The sequence below is a fragment of the Prorops nasuta genome, unplaced genomic scaffold (genome assembly GCF_024137725.1).
Source record: "Prorops nasuta isolate Cenicafe-Biocafe unplaced genomic scaffold, Cenicafe_Pnas_1.2 PNAS00011, whole genome shotgun sequence".
NCBI classification, from domain to species: Eukaryota; Metazoa; Arthropoda; class Insecta; order Hymenoptera; family Bethylidae; genus Prorops; species Prorops nasuta.
In genome coordinates, this window is record NW_027116808.1 from 636,978 (window position 1) to 654,697 (window position 17,720).

At 37.3% G+C, this 17,720-nt stretch overlaps 1 protein-coding gene across 1 annotated transcript in view; it reads left to right on the plus strand.

Moving 5' to 3' along the window:
- The window catches only part of LOC136777673 (neurexin 1-like), a 193,835-nt gene that overhangs the window by 111,677 nt on the left and 64,438 nt on the right, over window positions 1–17,720 (plus strand). Inside the window, exons 10-11 of the mRNA XM_066734143.1 lie at window positions 6,122–6,193; window positions 15,416–15,523. Of these exons, the coding sequence (XP_066590240.1) occupies window positions 6,122–6,193; window positions 15,416–15,523 (180 nt within the window). The remainder of the gene's footprint in view (window positions 1–6,121; window positions 6,194–15,415; window positions 15,524–17,720) is intronic.

The window sequence follows — 17,720 nt, forward strand, 5'->3', positions numbered from 1 at the left end:
TATGTATACTCAAAATATGTTTATTGGCTAAACAATTTTTTTTTATGTACACACAATAAATATTCATCTGCAATTTATCATTAAAGGAACCACCCTTCGCTCTCTCTCTCTCTCTCTCCATCTTCCATTCTATATACTTGCCCTTAGAATACTTAGAACGATAAATAATGTCTTTATTTCCGGTCTGGTCAGGTGACTCTCAGAAAATGGCTGCTGCACTGAGAATGCACTGCCACACGTATTGTATGCATCATCCGCAGAATGAGGGTCACCTGATATACTTTATACGGGGGTGGGGGGGGGATTAATCCTACATTTACAAACGATTAACCAAAAGTATCGGAGTAATGCGAGGGGAAACAAATCACGACCCGCGTATGTCCCATCACTGTCCTCAATATTAACCCATCACTCATATCTGAGGGACAGATCAATTATCGATCGTTGATCGAAAGTTATCGATCTTCGGTCCTCAATACTCATGAGGGATCAAAGGATCCTGCGTTTGAGATTGGCAAAGCGTTAGATAGCAGCTTTTGTAACATTCAGAATCGCAACGTTTCATCGTTGAAAAGATTTTCAGATTGCATACGAAATTACATATATATACTCTAATTTTCTCGTTTAATGATAATCTTTAATCACTATATCCCTTCCAAGCTGTCCATTTCAACGTTTAAACGATCCACTTTTTCCCTGATATACTGTATTTCTATCTGAATTTTCTCTTCGACGAATATAAAATATTCTCTCCTTCTCCAAATCCTCTTCTAAGCTAAAATATTCCTCCCAAGGAATATGTATGTGCATGCAAAGAGACAGCCATGAGAAAAGTGGAGCAGAAAAGCCGGTTGGGTTAACTCATTTAATGAAATTTTTGGAAACATAAAATGGAATTTAAAAACTCTGATAAAAGTACTTTTAGATGTAATACTATATTTATCCCATAAGCTAATATCAATTTATAAGATCTCCCAATAATGGAGGATTCGATGTACATTTGTGGTATTTTAAAAATATAAAGAACTTCGAGCATAAAGCTCTGTTAGAGAAAATGAAAACCTTTCAAGGTTTAAAGCTTTAAAACTTTATATTGGCTGATGGGGAGACTGGATTATGAACTGTTGAGAGATTATAGGAAAGGCTACTCAGTGAGTGATTCGTATGAATCTCACCCGCAGATTATTTTGTTATTATTAACCAAAGTGATGTTATACTCCAATGCTTTGGAGCAGCTATGATTTGAGTATTTAGAGCTAGTCCTTTCGAAAAATTAATGGATATATGAGAATTCAAACTGTTTCCCCAAATGGCTATCTTTTGGTCAGCCTTTTTTTAACTTTTAATTGTTTAATGGACCAATTTTATAAAAGTGGCAAAAATAATAATTTTGAAAAAAAAATTGATATTGTATTTATATAATTGTAAAGTAAGGTGTGAAGAGTTATATTTTGTATTAATGATAATGTGAGGGGCCAGTGAGTACATATGTCAAATTGTAAATGCAGTGGGAGTACTTAGGAGAAATTCTGCACCATTAGTGTTCCCTGCGTACTTTGGATATAAGTGAATCTGCAGACCTGTCTGGAGTGCCAAGGTTGCATTCACGCCCCACTTATCAGCCCTCTCAGCAGTATTACGTCTACTGTTAGAGCTTCAACATTCTAATTCTACCAACTAAATCACTCGAGTGTTATTTACAAACCAAGAAAGATATACATTGAAAAAAAATTCTATAAGATGTAAAATATTAAAGAAAAATGTCTTTTTCTACCTTTATAATTTATAATTCCAGAGAGAATTTAAAAATATATAGTAAAATGTAAAACCAAATTAGAAGATCATTGAAAATGTTGGAAAAGATTTTAATACAACCATCCACTAACTTTAGTAACCCGTATCTCAATTTTGTGAAATATATAACTCAGGATAAATGTAAAATTTAAATAAAACAAGATTGAACGAAATGGAACGATATTAATGTTTAAACCTGGTAATTTGCAATTTTCATATTGCTTAATTATAGATCAATGTGTCAGAACCGTTTTATTTAAGAATATGTACAAATGTATGCTGCTATTATTAAATAATGTGCAAATGCAATATCAGACATGCACAGAGTCAAGTGCATCTGTTACTAGACAAAACCATAAAGTAATTAAAATTGTCCATTGTCCAATTTCGCTTTTATTGGACAATAAAAATTCTTGCAACTGTAGTATACAGAGTACAGTTGTTTATTAAATGCAGAGTAGAAGGGAAAGAGAGAGAGAAAGTTGTAGATGAAACGATTCTATAGACAATTAAGTGACAATTTCAGAGCTGCACTTAGTAAAGCAGTTCTTAGTTATTATTTCGTACGATTAACTCTAAGTGTAATTAGCACCGATTTAAAATCGCAGTCAAGTGGAAAGTGGGTAGGTGGATTAAGGAAAAGGAAAAAAGCTTCGTTACTGGCATCCATTAATATTTCACTTATTACTTGTGCTTATTGTACTGATTTTTTTTCTCGACCTACTACTATACTATTATGGTGAAAGTATATTTATTCTGTTATATGAAAAAAGAACACATCTTTGCCTGTCTATATTTATTTCACATTCGAAAGAAAAAGAACGACCGAGCTAATTTTGCTCCAGAAGTGAATAAATAATACAGAATAAATCTCTGAACTCTTTATCGATCGAGCTAACGATTTAATAATAATAACAGTAGCCAACAAGCAAAAAATCCTGTGTTTGTTTAAGTTAACCGAATGGAGTTTATTCCGTCTCTAAACTTTTGACGAAGTGAATAAAATAATTGGATGGAGCAATGAATTTTCAGTTAAATAAATCACGCATTAATTGAGTTCTGCGAATTTGAATCGATTTTTGTTAATTAAAAGAATATGGTTGGCGATTGAAAATATACATTGGCCAATACGAGAACGTTTAAATAATTACGAGAAAATTTAGTTTACATTAAGAAGCATTCGTCACGAGCACAATTAATATTTATCGTTTCATTCAATATTATATTTATTACCAAATGTTATTTCTCTCTCCATTAAAATGACTTTTCATATACTTTTATTCGTCAGCCCGAGAGAATCCTCGTGACAATGTTTAATTTACCAGTGATATATTGTTTTAGCAAAGACAGATATAAAGAAGGATAGAGATTACTTGGTTGAAAAATAGAGAAAGATAGCTCATCCATCCAACGTGGTCTGTTTGATGGGGGCTGGAGTTATAAGACACCCAGCTTAATCTCTGCAAGAGTAACACTACCCATTGAACGTTTTATCAATGTGTCACTCGTAGCTCGCAATAAAATTCAATTTTCTCTCACCCTGACAAAAATTATGAATTATTTCTAAATAAATAAAATTCTCAAGAGAATAAAAGTTGAAAATAGAAAATTTTTAAGGAAAACGCAAAGCTATTATTATTATCACTCGCGTTTGCGTAGATTTCGAGGACATTGCCAGAGAAATTTCTGTAAAATGACGTAATTGAATAAAAGAGATATTAGACTGCTTTGTGTACGAAGCGTGGTACGCTGAATTTTGATTCCATTGAAACGCTGCCGAAGGTAAGGTGCAGTGGGAGGACGAGGCACGTTATACCGTTGCACTTTTGGAGTCGTATAAGCAATCTCGCTACCATCCTCGCTGAAATTTCAAGTTGCGGGCGACAGTTTAACGGAAAACTCGTTTGCTTTCAGTTTTGTGAAATCACCGAGTGCTGCGGCGTTAGCGAACTGACAGCCTCTTTGCGATATTCAATCTTCCTCAAACTCTGCGCCATAAATCTTTGGCGATTAATTAAAGTTTATTACGATTTACGGCCTATAACCAAATATCGATAATCGATAAGCGCCCATTTACATGACGCGCTAAAGATAAGCTGGCTACAGGAGAACATTGCTGTTCCAATTTGTACATTTAAAATTACCATTTGAAATACTGCCCTGAATTGACCAATTGGAAGTGACTATTTTAAGCTGGGATTTAATTGCAACTTTTTTGTTGTTGTTATTTTAACATTTTTTTATTTAAAGGTGATAGTTTAGGGGGGGGGGATTTTTAAGGTTAAAAATAGATCAACGCGAGGGTGACTGTGGGAAAAGTTACGTGGTATAACACGAGAGTCTCGCTTCCGTCAAGCTTTAGGATATTTAAAGCTCGACGCGTGTCTACTCATATTTACGAGCAGAACTGATTGTCGGCAAAGGAGCTTGATGCTCGCGCGGCATGTGCCGACACGAAGCCCGAAAGTCTGTCTTAACTCGGCTCAAGCGTTCTATTACTATTACAGCTGGTACTATTAACGTTATTACTTTTCTAAAAAATTGTCTTTCTCATTTTTTTATGAGATTTACTTGGAAGATATTTTCTTTGAATTTTCTTGTATTTTTTGTGCTCGTGGATACAGTGGAGAAATGAGAATTTCGATTTTTACCTATTTTGATATAAATTTGGATGGAAATTGTTGTGATAAATAATCTCTTAATTCGAGTTCATTGGACTCTATTAATAATAGTACTTTTATCAACGCTGTTACTCTTTCAAAGTATAAAACAATCTCTCAATTGGCAGCTGAACCATTCTAATAATACTACTACCACTCTTAACACTGTTATCCTTTAAAAAAAACAGTAACAAAAAATTGCTCCTCCCTATTTTTTGACGAAATATGCTTGAAAGATATTTTTTTACGAATTCTCCTGTATTTTTCACACTCGTGGCTAAAATGGGAAAATCGGGATTTCGATTATCGCCTCTTTTCGCACAAGCGTTCATAATAATTGTTTCGATAAACAATCTCGAATGCCAATTACGGGGAATCCCGTTCAAACGTAGAAGGCAGGGGGAGCGATATAAATTTTTCGGGTGGAAATGAAAACGCGATAGAGCCAGGGGGATATTCGAAATTGCATTTACGAGTTCATCCCACCATTCTCTTTCAGTCCCCATTTTCATTGTCAAGCGTGGAACTCCAAACGACAAAGCGAGACAGAATAGAAACTGCACTTTCCAGTTTTCACTGACTATGCGATATGGTAGTGCATTATACCTGCTTTTGTTCGTCTAACGGTTTATTATACTCCTCCTCTTGCTACGAAATTGGTCGATATTAAAAGTTTATTTAACCCTCCAAATTATTTCCTCCAACCCCTTGCCTATACACACGAGGCTCGTACCTCAAGAAGGAAAAACAGATTTTCATTAATTTCAAGGGAAGTAAAAGGGTGGAAAATAAATTCTTTATATAGCACATAGGTAATAGTTTATGAGTTTCTTTGATAATTTTTACTAGCTGCACTACCCTCGTTCGAAGATCGTATCTCAAAAACGATAAAAATATTTTGATTAATTTTAAGAAAATTATAAAGATGGGAAATAATTTCTTTATATACAGTATCAGCTGTAGTTTACGAGTTTCTTTGATAACTGACCAGGTGCTCCGATAATTTTACCTGTTCAGCTGATATAACAGCGCCGCTATAAAGATACACCGTATAATTTATAATAGTCTACATATATCTGTTGCATTATACGTCAGACACTGCAACTGAGACGCAGCTATATTTTCCACGATATCTTATGATCAACCGCGGATCCCCCCGAATAATCGTGCAATTTATCATCCTGCGCTAAAAATTCCACACATACATATATATAGACACAGTATCGTAGAACGTATATAACCTCGAGGCTCCAAAATATGCAGCGTGTGTCCTGAAGGAATTCCTCGTCTCGTCAGATTGTCAAATTTTCTTTCTGCATTTTTTGTCGAATAAAAACCAATTGGGAAGATTTACAAGCTCGAGTGGGAGAATTTCATTGGCTATGTTCGTGAATTTGTCTCGTTGAACGTATAGAGAAAATTTGGATTGTGCTTGGAAAAGTTGGAGTTGGCAAGAATACAGCTGTGAAAGTGTGAGAGAGAGAGAGAGAGAGAGAGAGAGAGGGGAGGAAATATAAAAATACAGAAAAATAATCAATAAAAAAATAAATAAGGAGAGAGAGAGACAGAAGAATCGATTTAAATTGTTGTGTGTCTTGTGCGCGCGCTCTTCGTGATCGAATTGGGCGGATCGTACGCACGCAATTGGACGTCTTTGGTTTGCGAAGGCTGCAGCGATGCTAAATGCAAGGCGACTTCAAGGCGCAGTGATCACCTTCACCAGCCCAGAGTCCCACCTGGTAAGCTCAGTATACGAAACGCTTTAAACCAAAAGAAAATTCGTAAAAAAAAAGAAAACACTGATAAGAATGTTAAAAAGAAGCCAAGCCAGGTTGCACAAGTCGCTCATTGGCTCGGCAGCCTTTCTTTCACCTGACATCACGCATCGTACTGTATATAATTGACCACCTCTCACGCGAAACTTGGCTTTTTAGCGAGGAACGATCACCAAACGCACCAACTTTACCCCACTCTGTCGATTTTATCCAACACCACTGCCAAATCCACTTTTTATATATAAATATAATTTAAACCCTACCCCTTGGGCCAGCCCAGGCCAAGCTCAACCTAACCCGATGTAATCTCGTCCGACTGCATCGAGAAACCCACGCGTCAGTCTGCCAGCAAAGGGTCGAAAAGTAAATATAAGAGTGGCTCGATAGCACCAACGATAATAGTTCTCTCGATGGAAAAAACTTTAACACTTGAAAAATACCTGTATATCGCCCCATTAATTCTAGATTATCACGAACCAAGCCCTTATCTGTGGAATTAACAGCCTGGATTTTACCGGATTGCACGCGCCACTGTGAGAAAGCTGCTCCCCCTTCGAATGGAAGTGTACAGTTTTCTTTTTTTCTTTTTTTTTGGTATTTATCGGGAGAATTCGATAAGTAGCACGAAAGCGATAAATAGAAATGAACTAGGTGCTCTTAAAGTTAGAAGGGACGTACTTTTTCAGAGGGTTAGCGAAAGGAAACGGGGAGATAAATTCTTATTATATTAGTGTAAATTAGAGAATTGTGAGATTTAATAAAAGTGAAACGTGGGATAAGTTGTTTACAGAGTGATAACGAGCACCCTTAGCGTTTTTTCTCCTTTTCCTCTGGGCCACCCCTGCGTCCTTTCACGCTTTTCCCCCCATAGACGTTGCAACTCCTTCCCCTCTGCAAGTGGATAAGGCCAGCACTCGCAATTTGTACATACAAAGCCACTTTCTCGAGCAAGCAAGCCTGTTTAGGTTCACCACTATATAATATATGATATATATATATATATATTTATAGTCACTGCACATGTGCACCTAGCATCAGACATCGTTTTATTATCATCGATCAGGTCATGAAAAATAATACTACTGACTGAATAAAAGAAAAATAAAAGAGAGAAAGAGAGGAAAATATACAGAAAATAATTTATAATTTTGTATTCGAACTGTACGGTTGAATCTCTAAATAAAATAAAAGGAATGGATTTGATACGTTAAAAGTTTCCAGAATTTAGATAAAATGGCAAAATAAAGTTTGTGGGCAATAAAGTATTATTGGCTGCTATTTAATTTAGCAATATTTTATTAACGAGCACGAGATGGATTCTGGTGTCCACTGGGCGGTTATTGATTTTGTTCAAGCTATATGTGTATAATGATGATCGTCCACTTTTAAATTCTATTGGTTATCATCTCACGAAATCATATCTTTGGCTCGTGGAATGTATGATCGTTAGACGTCTAAAAGCAGTCTTGGGATATTATTGTAATATAAAATGCATGAGAAAGGAGGAACGAAGCACTCGCTTGCATGTTGACGCAAAAACCTACGATTGTTGTCTTTTCAGGGAAGGAAAATCGTTTACAAAGTGGAGCAGTATTGCCTTTTCTCATTTTAGGTAAACCTTGCCAAACCAGGCCTCTATGATAATACTATAGATACAATTCCACGAAAAGCAACTAGTACAACATCACTTACATTTATTTCCACATATAAAGTACAATAGTATATATGGCTTTTTCAATATTAAATCACTGGGAGAATTTTTACAACTCTGCTTTTACACGATTATACCAACAAATGTCACAACTCTCGTGCAATCGCTGCACGGTGGGGCTCTGGGTAAGACAACACTCGGAATAAAAATACAAAACTAATACAGTATTATTAAAAATATCTCTTGTCCAATTTTCCCCATTGTGTATGGAACCAGTGAGAAATTTTATTGACAAAAAAAACTATATTTCTTGTTACAATTACATTTGTACCCTCTACCACTGCTCTTTGCATTTATCCCACTGTATACCCTTTACTTTGAAGTTCTTCTCTCCCTCTATGTATTCTCGCTCATAAAACTGGGATATTTCAGAGAGGGCCCAAGTTCATTCGAATATTGCCAATACAGGCTTGACTTTTAATAGGTTTACAGCGGTTTTGCAGGAAGGGATGTTAAAAGTAACACTATACTTATATTGAATAAAAAATTACGTTGTATGAGAGTGACGTAGAGCTTGCCAATAATAATGTGGGCAGCAAGCATATATATATATATATATATAGAAACGAGAGCTTAAATTTTGCAGGAAGCTGCAGCTTGTGGTTTCCGAAGTCGAGAGAACTCTGCTTGACGGAGATACATAAGGAAAATTCGAGAGAACGTATACCACCACTGCACCCACAGCTCTGCACACAGACGTACACATGCAAACGAACAAACAAACAAATACAGGTTCACAGTGGCACGAGCAAACATATTTAGCCTCTCTCGACTACGTGGAATCTGCATTTCTCGAAATGCGCCATAAGCATCTAGGCTTCCGTGGGCAAATCTACTCACCTAGAAGAGAAATAGAAAGAAATGGATGCACGAATGGCTCGGGGATACTCTATAAGAAGCACGACATACGTACACGGTTTTAAAAGGGGGAAATACTACGTGGGGATAGACGGATGGATATAGCTGCTATACCAATCCACGAATGGAAAGGTACGACACAAAAGCTGCAGAAGGAGCCTGGAATACGGTATAGTTATATATATATATATATGTATATATATAAAGTATTTATGCGCAGGGTATACGAGCTCGTATAAACCGCATGTGCATATACAGGTCGCTTCAGATTTATACCGAATCCACGTGTCACGAGGCCCCGCCCCCTACAGCGTCGTCTGCAGTTACTACAGCTTTTTATTCTCGCCTTTCAATATCGTTCCCACAGTACGCTTTCCCCCACAAAATCCTAATTTGATTCAACTGTATCCCTAGATAATCGTTACACATGATCTAGATAACCGAAAGTTGTTATGATTATTGTAATTGGTTTCTGACGTTTATGAGTTTAGCGACGTAAGCTGTTCTCTATATTCTACAACGAGATAATCAAATTTATCGTCCAGATAGGATTTATGATGATTTTGAGAGTACGAGTACTCAAGTTTAACGTGCGATTACTGATAGTGTGATATTTAATCCTTTAGATGCTAATACTTCGTTATTGGTTTCCCAAGGAGACATTACAAAGTTCACGATATAATTCTCGACAGCATTTCATGTATCTCGATTTGACAAGAATTCTCATGGGTGGTGTAACGTAATCAGCAAGGTGGCAGGTATTCCCTCGTGACCCTGACCTACCGGTACAACAGGTCGTCTGTTTATCCTCCCAGAATCCCTACCCGTTTTGCTCCACCCTTTCCCACTTGCACTTTCAAATCTCTCGTATGAATAAATCAAAAATCAAGTTTCACCATATCAAGCAAATTTTTCTCATTTGACAAAAATCTCACCCTGCTTCCACCAGCCTATCGATTTGATCAAAAATAGAACTTTGTCTTATTCGTAATACTGTATCGAGCAAAACCGATTTGAAAGCAGAGCCAAATATACAAGATTGTTGAAATTCTCAAACGAAATGTATACGAGTGGTCTGAAAATAAAGAAACCAAAGCTTTACTTTAACAGCCACTAACTCTCTTCAAGATTTCAACGAGTGTACAATCGATATGATATAACAAATGTATACATATTTCATATATTTGACAAATACATATTTGTAATCGTGCAGAATCCTCGAGCATAATTCGTAAAATGGAAACCCTGATTCAGCAATTGGTCGAAGTGAAAATTCACTGAATTGGACGATGGTAGGATTTCAAATATTGTTGTCAAGCTGATAGAGAAATCAGAGCAAAATTTACAGACTGGAATGGCTTAATCAGATTTCCAGTGAGTCAATCTTCGGTCGTCCGAGGGGGGAGGAACGTGGAGGTGAAGTAGCATCAGAAGAGGAGGAGGGGGAGGTAAAGAGGAAACTGCGATTGAACACAGCAAGACGACTGACTAGCTGACGTTTCAGAGGAAGAACTTTAAATGGAGATTAATTTCTAGGATGCTGGTTCTCCGGATGGCTGACAGTAACCGATTCGTTGAGGGATCCTGGGAAATGTGGTTTCGGTCACAATCCCCGATGGAGTCTCTGCTGGCTGGACAAGGACCTAACCTTGGCTTGGATTCGTTGATCTTCATGCCCCCCCCCCTCCACCTTTCTTACCTGTACTCAGGCTGCAGTTCACCTTTCCTTTCTGACAATCCAACTAACTTAGCAGTTCCTATAAACCATTACTGACTACACCCAACTCTCTCTCTCTCTCTCTCTCTCTTCCATAACTTTCACTTCCTCTCGCTCTATCATCGACGTAAGCCAATGCTCCAAAACTTCCAGGATTACGTTGTCGTCCAGCTTGGAAAACCCTAGCCACTCTGTATCGCTCCGATCACACGATTAACAATGTTATCCACCTGAGTATCCATTTAAGCTTTCCAAGTAATCCACAATAAATCTAGATTCATCGTTGCTTTTTCGTTCATCCTCCATATCATCAGTTTCCTGTTACAAGGTTCCATGTAACACGTTATACAAAAAGTTATATATTTATTATCGAAGTAAGAAATATTAATTCTCCATTTCTGTTCATCAAACTATTTCAGTATTGTTAGATTTTAATGGATAGGAGTGGTCATCTGGATGGATGATCCAGTCACAGTGTTGGATATTGGATATCAGTGAGGTTTATAGGGGATACTTCCACTCCACGCTTCGCCATAAATCGATACATCCAAGTTATCATCCTTACGAGAACTACTTTAGAAAATGAGCTTACCATCTTGGATTAGGAAAATACTCAACGTGCTCGTCACGACGACGATCGATCCATGTGGATTCGTGATCGAACTAGCAATGGATTTTTCTTTATACAAAAATTACAATCGAACAAAATAATTATCGCCATGAACGAATTTCTCATGTTTCATCGTGTGGGAGCTAGAGTATATATTTATATATATGTAATTAATATTCGTTATATGGGAGATTATGAATTTTAGGAGGTTTCTGCAAATTTAACTAACGGATTAATTTAATCTGTCTGCGTGAAATGTATCGACCGTATTCAAACTGGAGAGTTTCCTGTAACGACATTTAACCAGCAAGCTTAGAACTTTGCCCCTTACAGATGCTCGTTAACCATCCATGCCGAGTATCCTTACGACTTTGTATATATATATATATATATATATGGTAATTCTCGATGCCTTAGAATTGGCAAACCCTGTCCTTCTTGACTCGTTCATCGAATCAGAGTATTTTTGAAAATGAAGCAAGAGCAATGACAGTCTCGATGACTGATCCAAGGATTAAATGAATTGGACGAAGAAAATTGTTTTTTTGATAATTAAAGTACGTTATCGTTCGATCAAGGATTTATCATAAACTCGATAACAATTTTTCTAATTTGCAAGAAGGACGTTTCTTATCGAGTCACGTTTGTTGGAAAAATGAGTAGTGGAGTAGGGGATGAAAGTCCACAAAAAGGATGAAGAGGTGGGTGCTGCAGGAAACCAGTGGATTAGTAAATAATTTATTTCAGGAAGTAATTTAACTTTTCTAATTGATCGTCTCTGCCTGAGGACGGTCGGCAGAGTTTCGTGGTTGGCATTGGAGGAGGAGGAGGAGGAGGAGGGTGTAGAGCGACGAAAAGGGGAGGAGAGAGAGAGAGAGAGAGAGAGGAGCGTTTGGGTAGAAGCCAGTCAGTTTGGGAATGAAATATCCGCCTTGGAAGAGCTGCAAAGTGGTGCTTGGTGAGTTTTGAGACGGATATCTCGAATGAAACGTCTTGTTTGAGGCTTCCCCCGACCTAATTCAAAGAATTTCATGGATTTCGCGAAAGAAGAATCTTCCCTCTTCTCCTATAACGAATAATACAATAACGACAGGGATTCCAGAACGAACGACAGGAAGAATAAAAGCTTCGAGCTTAATAAGCTCGTCTCGAATCAATGGATTTTTCTTGCCATCCAGCATCGTTTCGTAATTTCACCTTTTCGATCCTTGATTTTCACTATAAAGAAATTTCTTTTTCTCTTCATTTTATTCCCTTACCCTCCCACTCTGCCATCTTCGTTCCTTCCACTGTAGGAATGCGATACAGAAAAGCAATCATGCGGAAGGAACCTTTTTCCTCGAATAGAAAAGTCGGCCTACTGCCTACAATCAGTTCCATTGAAGCGTCGGATATCGAAAACGAGCCGTCGAATACCGTTATTGCTCAATTTCACACCAAATGTATATATATATATATATATATATTTTTTTAAATAAATATCTGTGTGCAGCGGATCTAAACTCTTCGATCGCAAACACAATCACACTCATACACTACTGGGAGAAGGTTCAATTTTATTTTTTATTTGCACATTAGAATACTCGTGCGTTATAAAAGTGAAATACAATTTGGATGTTTCTTTAAAAGGACGTCGCGAGTGCTTCGAAATCGATATTCGCGGAAGAAACTCTTTTTCCAATTCTTTTCGAGGACAGGATCGTAACATTTGTAGCGAAGCACGGACTAGGAGGAGGCGCAACTGGGAGAATGATATTCGCCATTCGGCTCACTCTCGATTTGCTCAGCCCACCGAGAGAAGAAAAGAAATTGAATGTGCAGAGGGACTCTAAGGCTAGTTCTGGTATAACTAAAAAAAATAGTAGAGAGAGAGAGAGAGAAAGAGACGAGGTAAAAAAGAGGGAAGAAAAATATCACTCTCTTTTGCCATCTTCATCTTCCGTCAGTTCACAGAAAATCCGTAATATCGTTCGAAGGTTTTCCGGACAATTTTGCTTGAACAAACGGACTGGCTGGCCTGGCTTTACCAATCCCACGGATTCTCGCCCTGGCCCAGTAGTATACCTCAACGTATAGCTCTCCCGCGACTTTGTCCAAGCACTTTCAATAAGGGTTCTCCAAATCAAGCTTCCTTCTACGTTATTTCTCTCGACTTGGAAATTCTTCAACATTTTCCAACGGATAATTCCAAATTATCTCACTTATCTTGCTCCCATTTCGCCTTTCGCAAAGAATTTTCACGTTCGTCTCGGGACAGTTTTTTTTTCTCGTATTTCACCATGGTAAATATGTGTGTACACGCAAACAGACGATTGTTACGAAGAGATGGAAGGTACAGTTGGAACGTGACCTAGTGCAAAAGCACTGCTGCAGAGAATGGCCTGTTATAACGTGTCGGAGTACACGCTGGATATTGGCGAACGTGAAACCGAGGGGAAAAGAGAGCTAGATGGAAAATGCGAGAGGAAGAATAAATAATGAGCCTCGTTACAAGGGGTTTTCCTGCTGACTCTCAGTCAAGAAAATTAACAGTCCTGTCAGGAAACTACCAATTATAGCGTGCACTAGTGCATGTAACGAGAGCTGCCCTAAACAATTGTTGGTGGAATACAATTGTGAAAGAATCATTCGATTCGCTATTATCGATGTAAATCAGCACATATACGTATATATATATATATATATGTGTAGAGATTTATTAGGAGAAGAATAAAATTGAACGAGTAGTTTTGAAAAGAAAAAAAAGATAGGTGTTTTGCAAGGAGAAGGGTCGATTTATCGAGGAATATGAGTGAAAATAAAACTCATTGAGATTCAGGAAAGCCAGAGTGATTTCTGAAATCTGCGAAAGTTTGGAAGACAAGTTGCATGAATAGTCCGGCAGTAAAAGTCCCTCTAACGTTCGGTCCACAGCAACTTGTTTCCAGTTGGTAGTTTCAACGTGGAGCATTTCTCATCGTAAAGTCTCGCGCGAGAACCCTATCCGACCTTAGCACTCGTACGTACGGGTCCCTCGAATATACTCAGGATATACACAGAACTACACTATTCCCCCACTCAGGATGTTCCTCGAATCAATCGAGTTCGCTATTGTAGTTACCAGTTATTCCTTATTTAATTAAAAACTGGGCAAGGTAATCCGAAAAACGGGAGAAGAAAAAACTAATTTTGCATTGATCAGAATAATCTCGTCTGTCGAATCATACGGTTCTACTACTGTAATTAACTTCTACCCCTTACTCGATTCAAATCAGTAACGTCATCCGATAAAACTAATTTTACATTGATCAGAATCATCACGTTTCTCCAATCAAACGATTTCACTATTGCAATTAACTGTTATTTCTTAGCCAATTAAAAATAGTATTAAAAGAATGTAACAAAGTTCAGAAGAAACAATTAATCTTGCATCGATCAGAATTATCCCTCAGCATTAATTGGATTTTGGTAATTAGCATTGTTAAATATGTGGCTAATTTGGATGAAAAGGTAAACAAAGGTGAATAAACGAATTAAAAGAGGGAGGGGGGGGGATTCGTAGCGTTGATTAAATGGGAAATCGATGGAAACAATTATTGGTTTCTTTGGATAGTGGCCTATTGTTAGTGGTAAAGGTTGTTCGTTGGACGAGTGGACCTATTTGGGGATTTTTGAGGAAGATAGGTTTGGAAAAGGCGAAGAATGGTATAATAAACGTAATATAACGTGAGAGGGTACCTTGACAGGGGGAGGGGAGGGGGAAGAACTGCGGAACTAGTTGGGAATGGGCTGGGAACGGGAGTGGAGTGGAATGGAGCAGAGTGGAGTAGATCGCAACGTGTGACGGCTGAAAGTGGTGCAGCCATATTTAAAGTCAGACTGCGTTATAGGGTCTGGCTTGAATAATGCAGCACACGCCTAACCGCTATGAATCAGCATCAAACGAAATGGGTCCTCTCTGAACGAGCCCGTTCTTCCACTTTGTCTCACTTTCCTTTTCTATTTTTATTCTATCTTCCGTTGAGCAATCTGAATTCTTCTTCTTCCGTCCTTTCTTTTTGCTCTTATCCCACCTTATCTCCTTTCTCATTTCATTACCAATTTATTCGACGGATTTTCAAGTCAGTCAATTTCCGTGCTTCCTGCTGGAAAATTTTCCTCCAGTATCGTTATAAGCTAAATGAATTAGACGCAGCTTATATAATACAAGGCACTTTCGATCAAGGACTCCACAGCACATTTGGTTAAACCAGGACTTGCGATTAAATTGTACAAAGGTCCGAAGTAATAAAGTTGTACTTGTTTTTTCAGGTCCTTCCACCGTGGAAAGCCGTCAAATCTGGCAATATATCCTTCAAGATTCGCACAAACGAGCCCAATGGATTGATCATGTACAGTCGCAGTGGTGCTCACACAAGAGTAAGTTTCTTTGTTTTTTTCAGACCTTACAAATCTTTTCCACAAAAATACTATTATTTTCTTTGTAAAATGAACAAAAATCAGACTAGAATTTTACAGGATAAGCCAATTAAAATTCAAATGAAAATTGGGCAAGGAAGGTAGTTCGTTTAAAAAATTAGACAATGGGCTCGTGGCACGACTGCTTTTTAATTAATCATGTATACATATATATATATATATATATCGGAGCTTACAGATTTTGCAATTGTAAAAAAGCTGGAAATTGGTAGGTACGATCATTAAACTACTACCATCAAAAGCTACATTTAGGGTATTTCAGTTAGGTTAACAAGCGTATAGGATTTTTCCAGTCGTACTTTGTAAAAATACAAGAAGGGTTAGATTCAATAGGACAAAATTTTCTGTTTTTTTTTTTTTTTTTTTTAAATTAAAAATTGAAACGTTGCATAGATGAATAGTTGGGATAGATATATAGGGTGGGGGAGATTATCGTATAGATAATAGATAATCTTTCGATATTCTGTCTGTACAGAGTGCTATTTATATGCCTTTTTTAGCGACATGATCTTTTTATCCATGGTTGCATCGTATTCAGTGTGATAAATTGAATTGTGCGCGCTGCAAAGGCTGATGGTAAATTGATACAGTCTGGCAGGGTGTACCGTAATTTTAATCGAAAGAAAAAGAATATCGCTGGTCGAGCAAAAGAAAAATATCCTCCTCGTTACTTTCTTCATCGGATCGTAAATTCGGCTCTTAATTGATACCGAAGAACGAGATAGAAGGATGAGGGGGGAAAGAGGGAGGGAGAACGCGAGCTTGAAAATTCATTACCGTACATCGACATGATCGATGAGGAATCGATAAATTAATTGCTGTGATAAATCTTGCATTCTCAGTTAACTTCATTTCTCACTCGCCAAGAGAGATTATCATTTTTTTAAATTCTCCATCTGTACACGATTTTCTCTCTTATTGGCGAATTTCTCAACAAAAAAGTCTTGCCAAATTCCCCGGGAAAGCGATTTTGTTTCATTTGCATACACGATTCAACGACTTGCACTTTTACGACGAATAAAGAACGTGATAATTTTTTACGCGTCTAGCCAATCGGAACGATCGACCAATCGCATTTCCGTTTCACCAAACGCTCATACAGGAGACCAATACAAAGCAGAACCATTATTCCACCTTTCGATTAAATCATTTCACTGATAAAAGGATATAACGTACGAGTACATTTTGTATTCATATATGATACTATATATAATATGTTTATTAATCTACACGCTCAGCCAATATTAATTTGAGAGCATTAAATAAGAGATATAAATTAGTTGCAATAAACTGTCGTAAACGCGTTTGGACAATTGTACAAATTTTCGCGAATGTTTTTAATGGTCTCGCGTGGAAATGGGCCATTAAAACTTGCAAAACTCTCAAAACATTTACGTATCATAATTATGTGATTCGTTATTACAAACTCACGCTACCTGGTTAATCACTCAAATTATAGGATTACCGTGTAGCATATCGGAAGGCCTGATTTTGGTTCCCATAACAATATTCTCCTATGGAACGTGGATAACGTTGTTAAAATTTCAGCGCCCCCTTATCGAGTATATAGATATATATGCTAAATCGGAAACTCTGAAATTTAAATTATCATTCCTGCAAATTATTAGTTCTCTCGTTGAAATCCATCCCAACTATGTGCATTATACACTGACGAAAGAATTTAACGATCGCGTGAATCCTGGGCAAAATTACAGCGAAACTCAAGACTTTGCGCGTAAAATATTTATATATTATATGAAACAAAAAGCTTTGTAATTAATATTAAGTTAGTTATAGTAATTATAATGTAAAGTGTGAAAGAACCTGTCTGCTTGTCGATTCGATTAAACGATTTCACGAAACTCCGATTAAACAATTATAACTATTACATCAAGGATTAATTTAATAGTTTTAGCAGGATTTCGCAATATTACAAATCTCGCGGAAGCATTTTGGCTAAAAGCACAGAACGTACGACGCGAGACTGCCTGAGTGGAAAACAAATCGTTAAAAGTTTCCAGAAGTTCTCATCGGCTAATATTGCGGTTTCGTGCCGTATGCTCATTAGTAGAACCTGCGAATGCTGTTATATACTATATACACCGTGTATAACGTGCTTTCATTGCCAAATACAAGC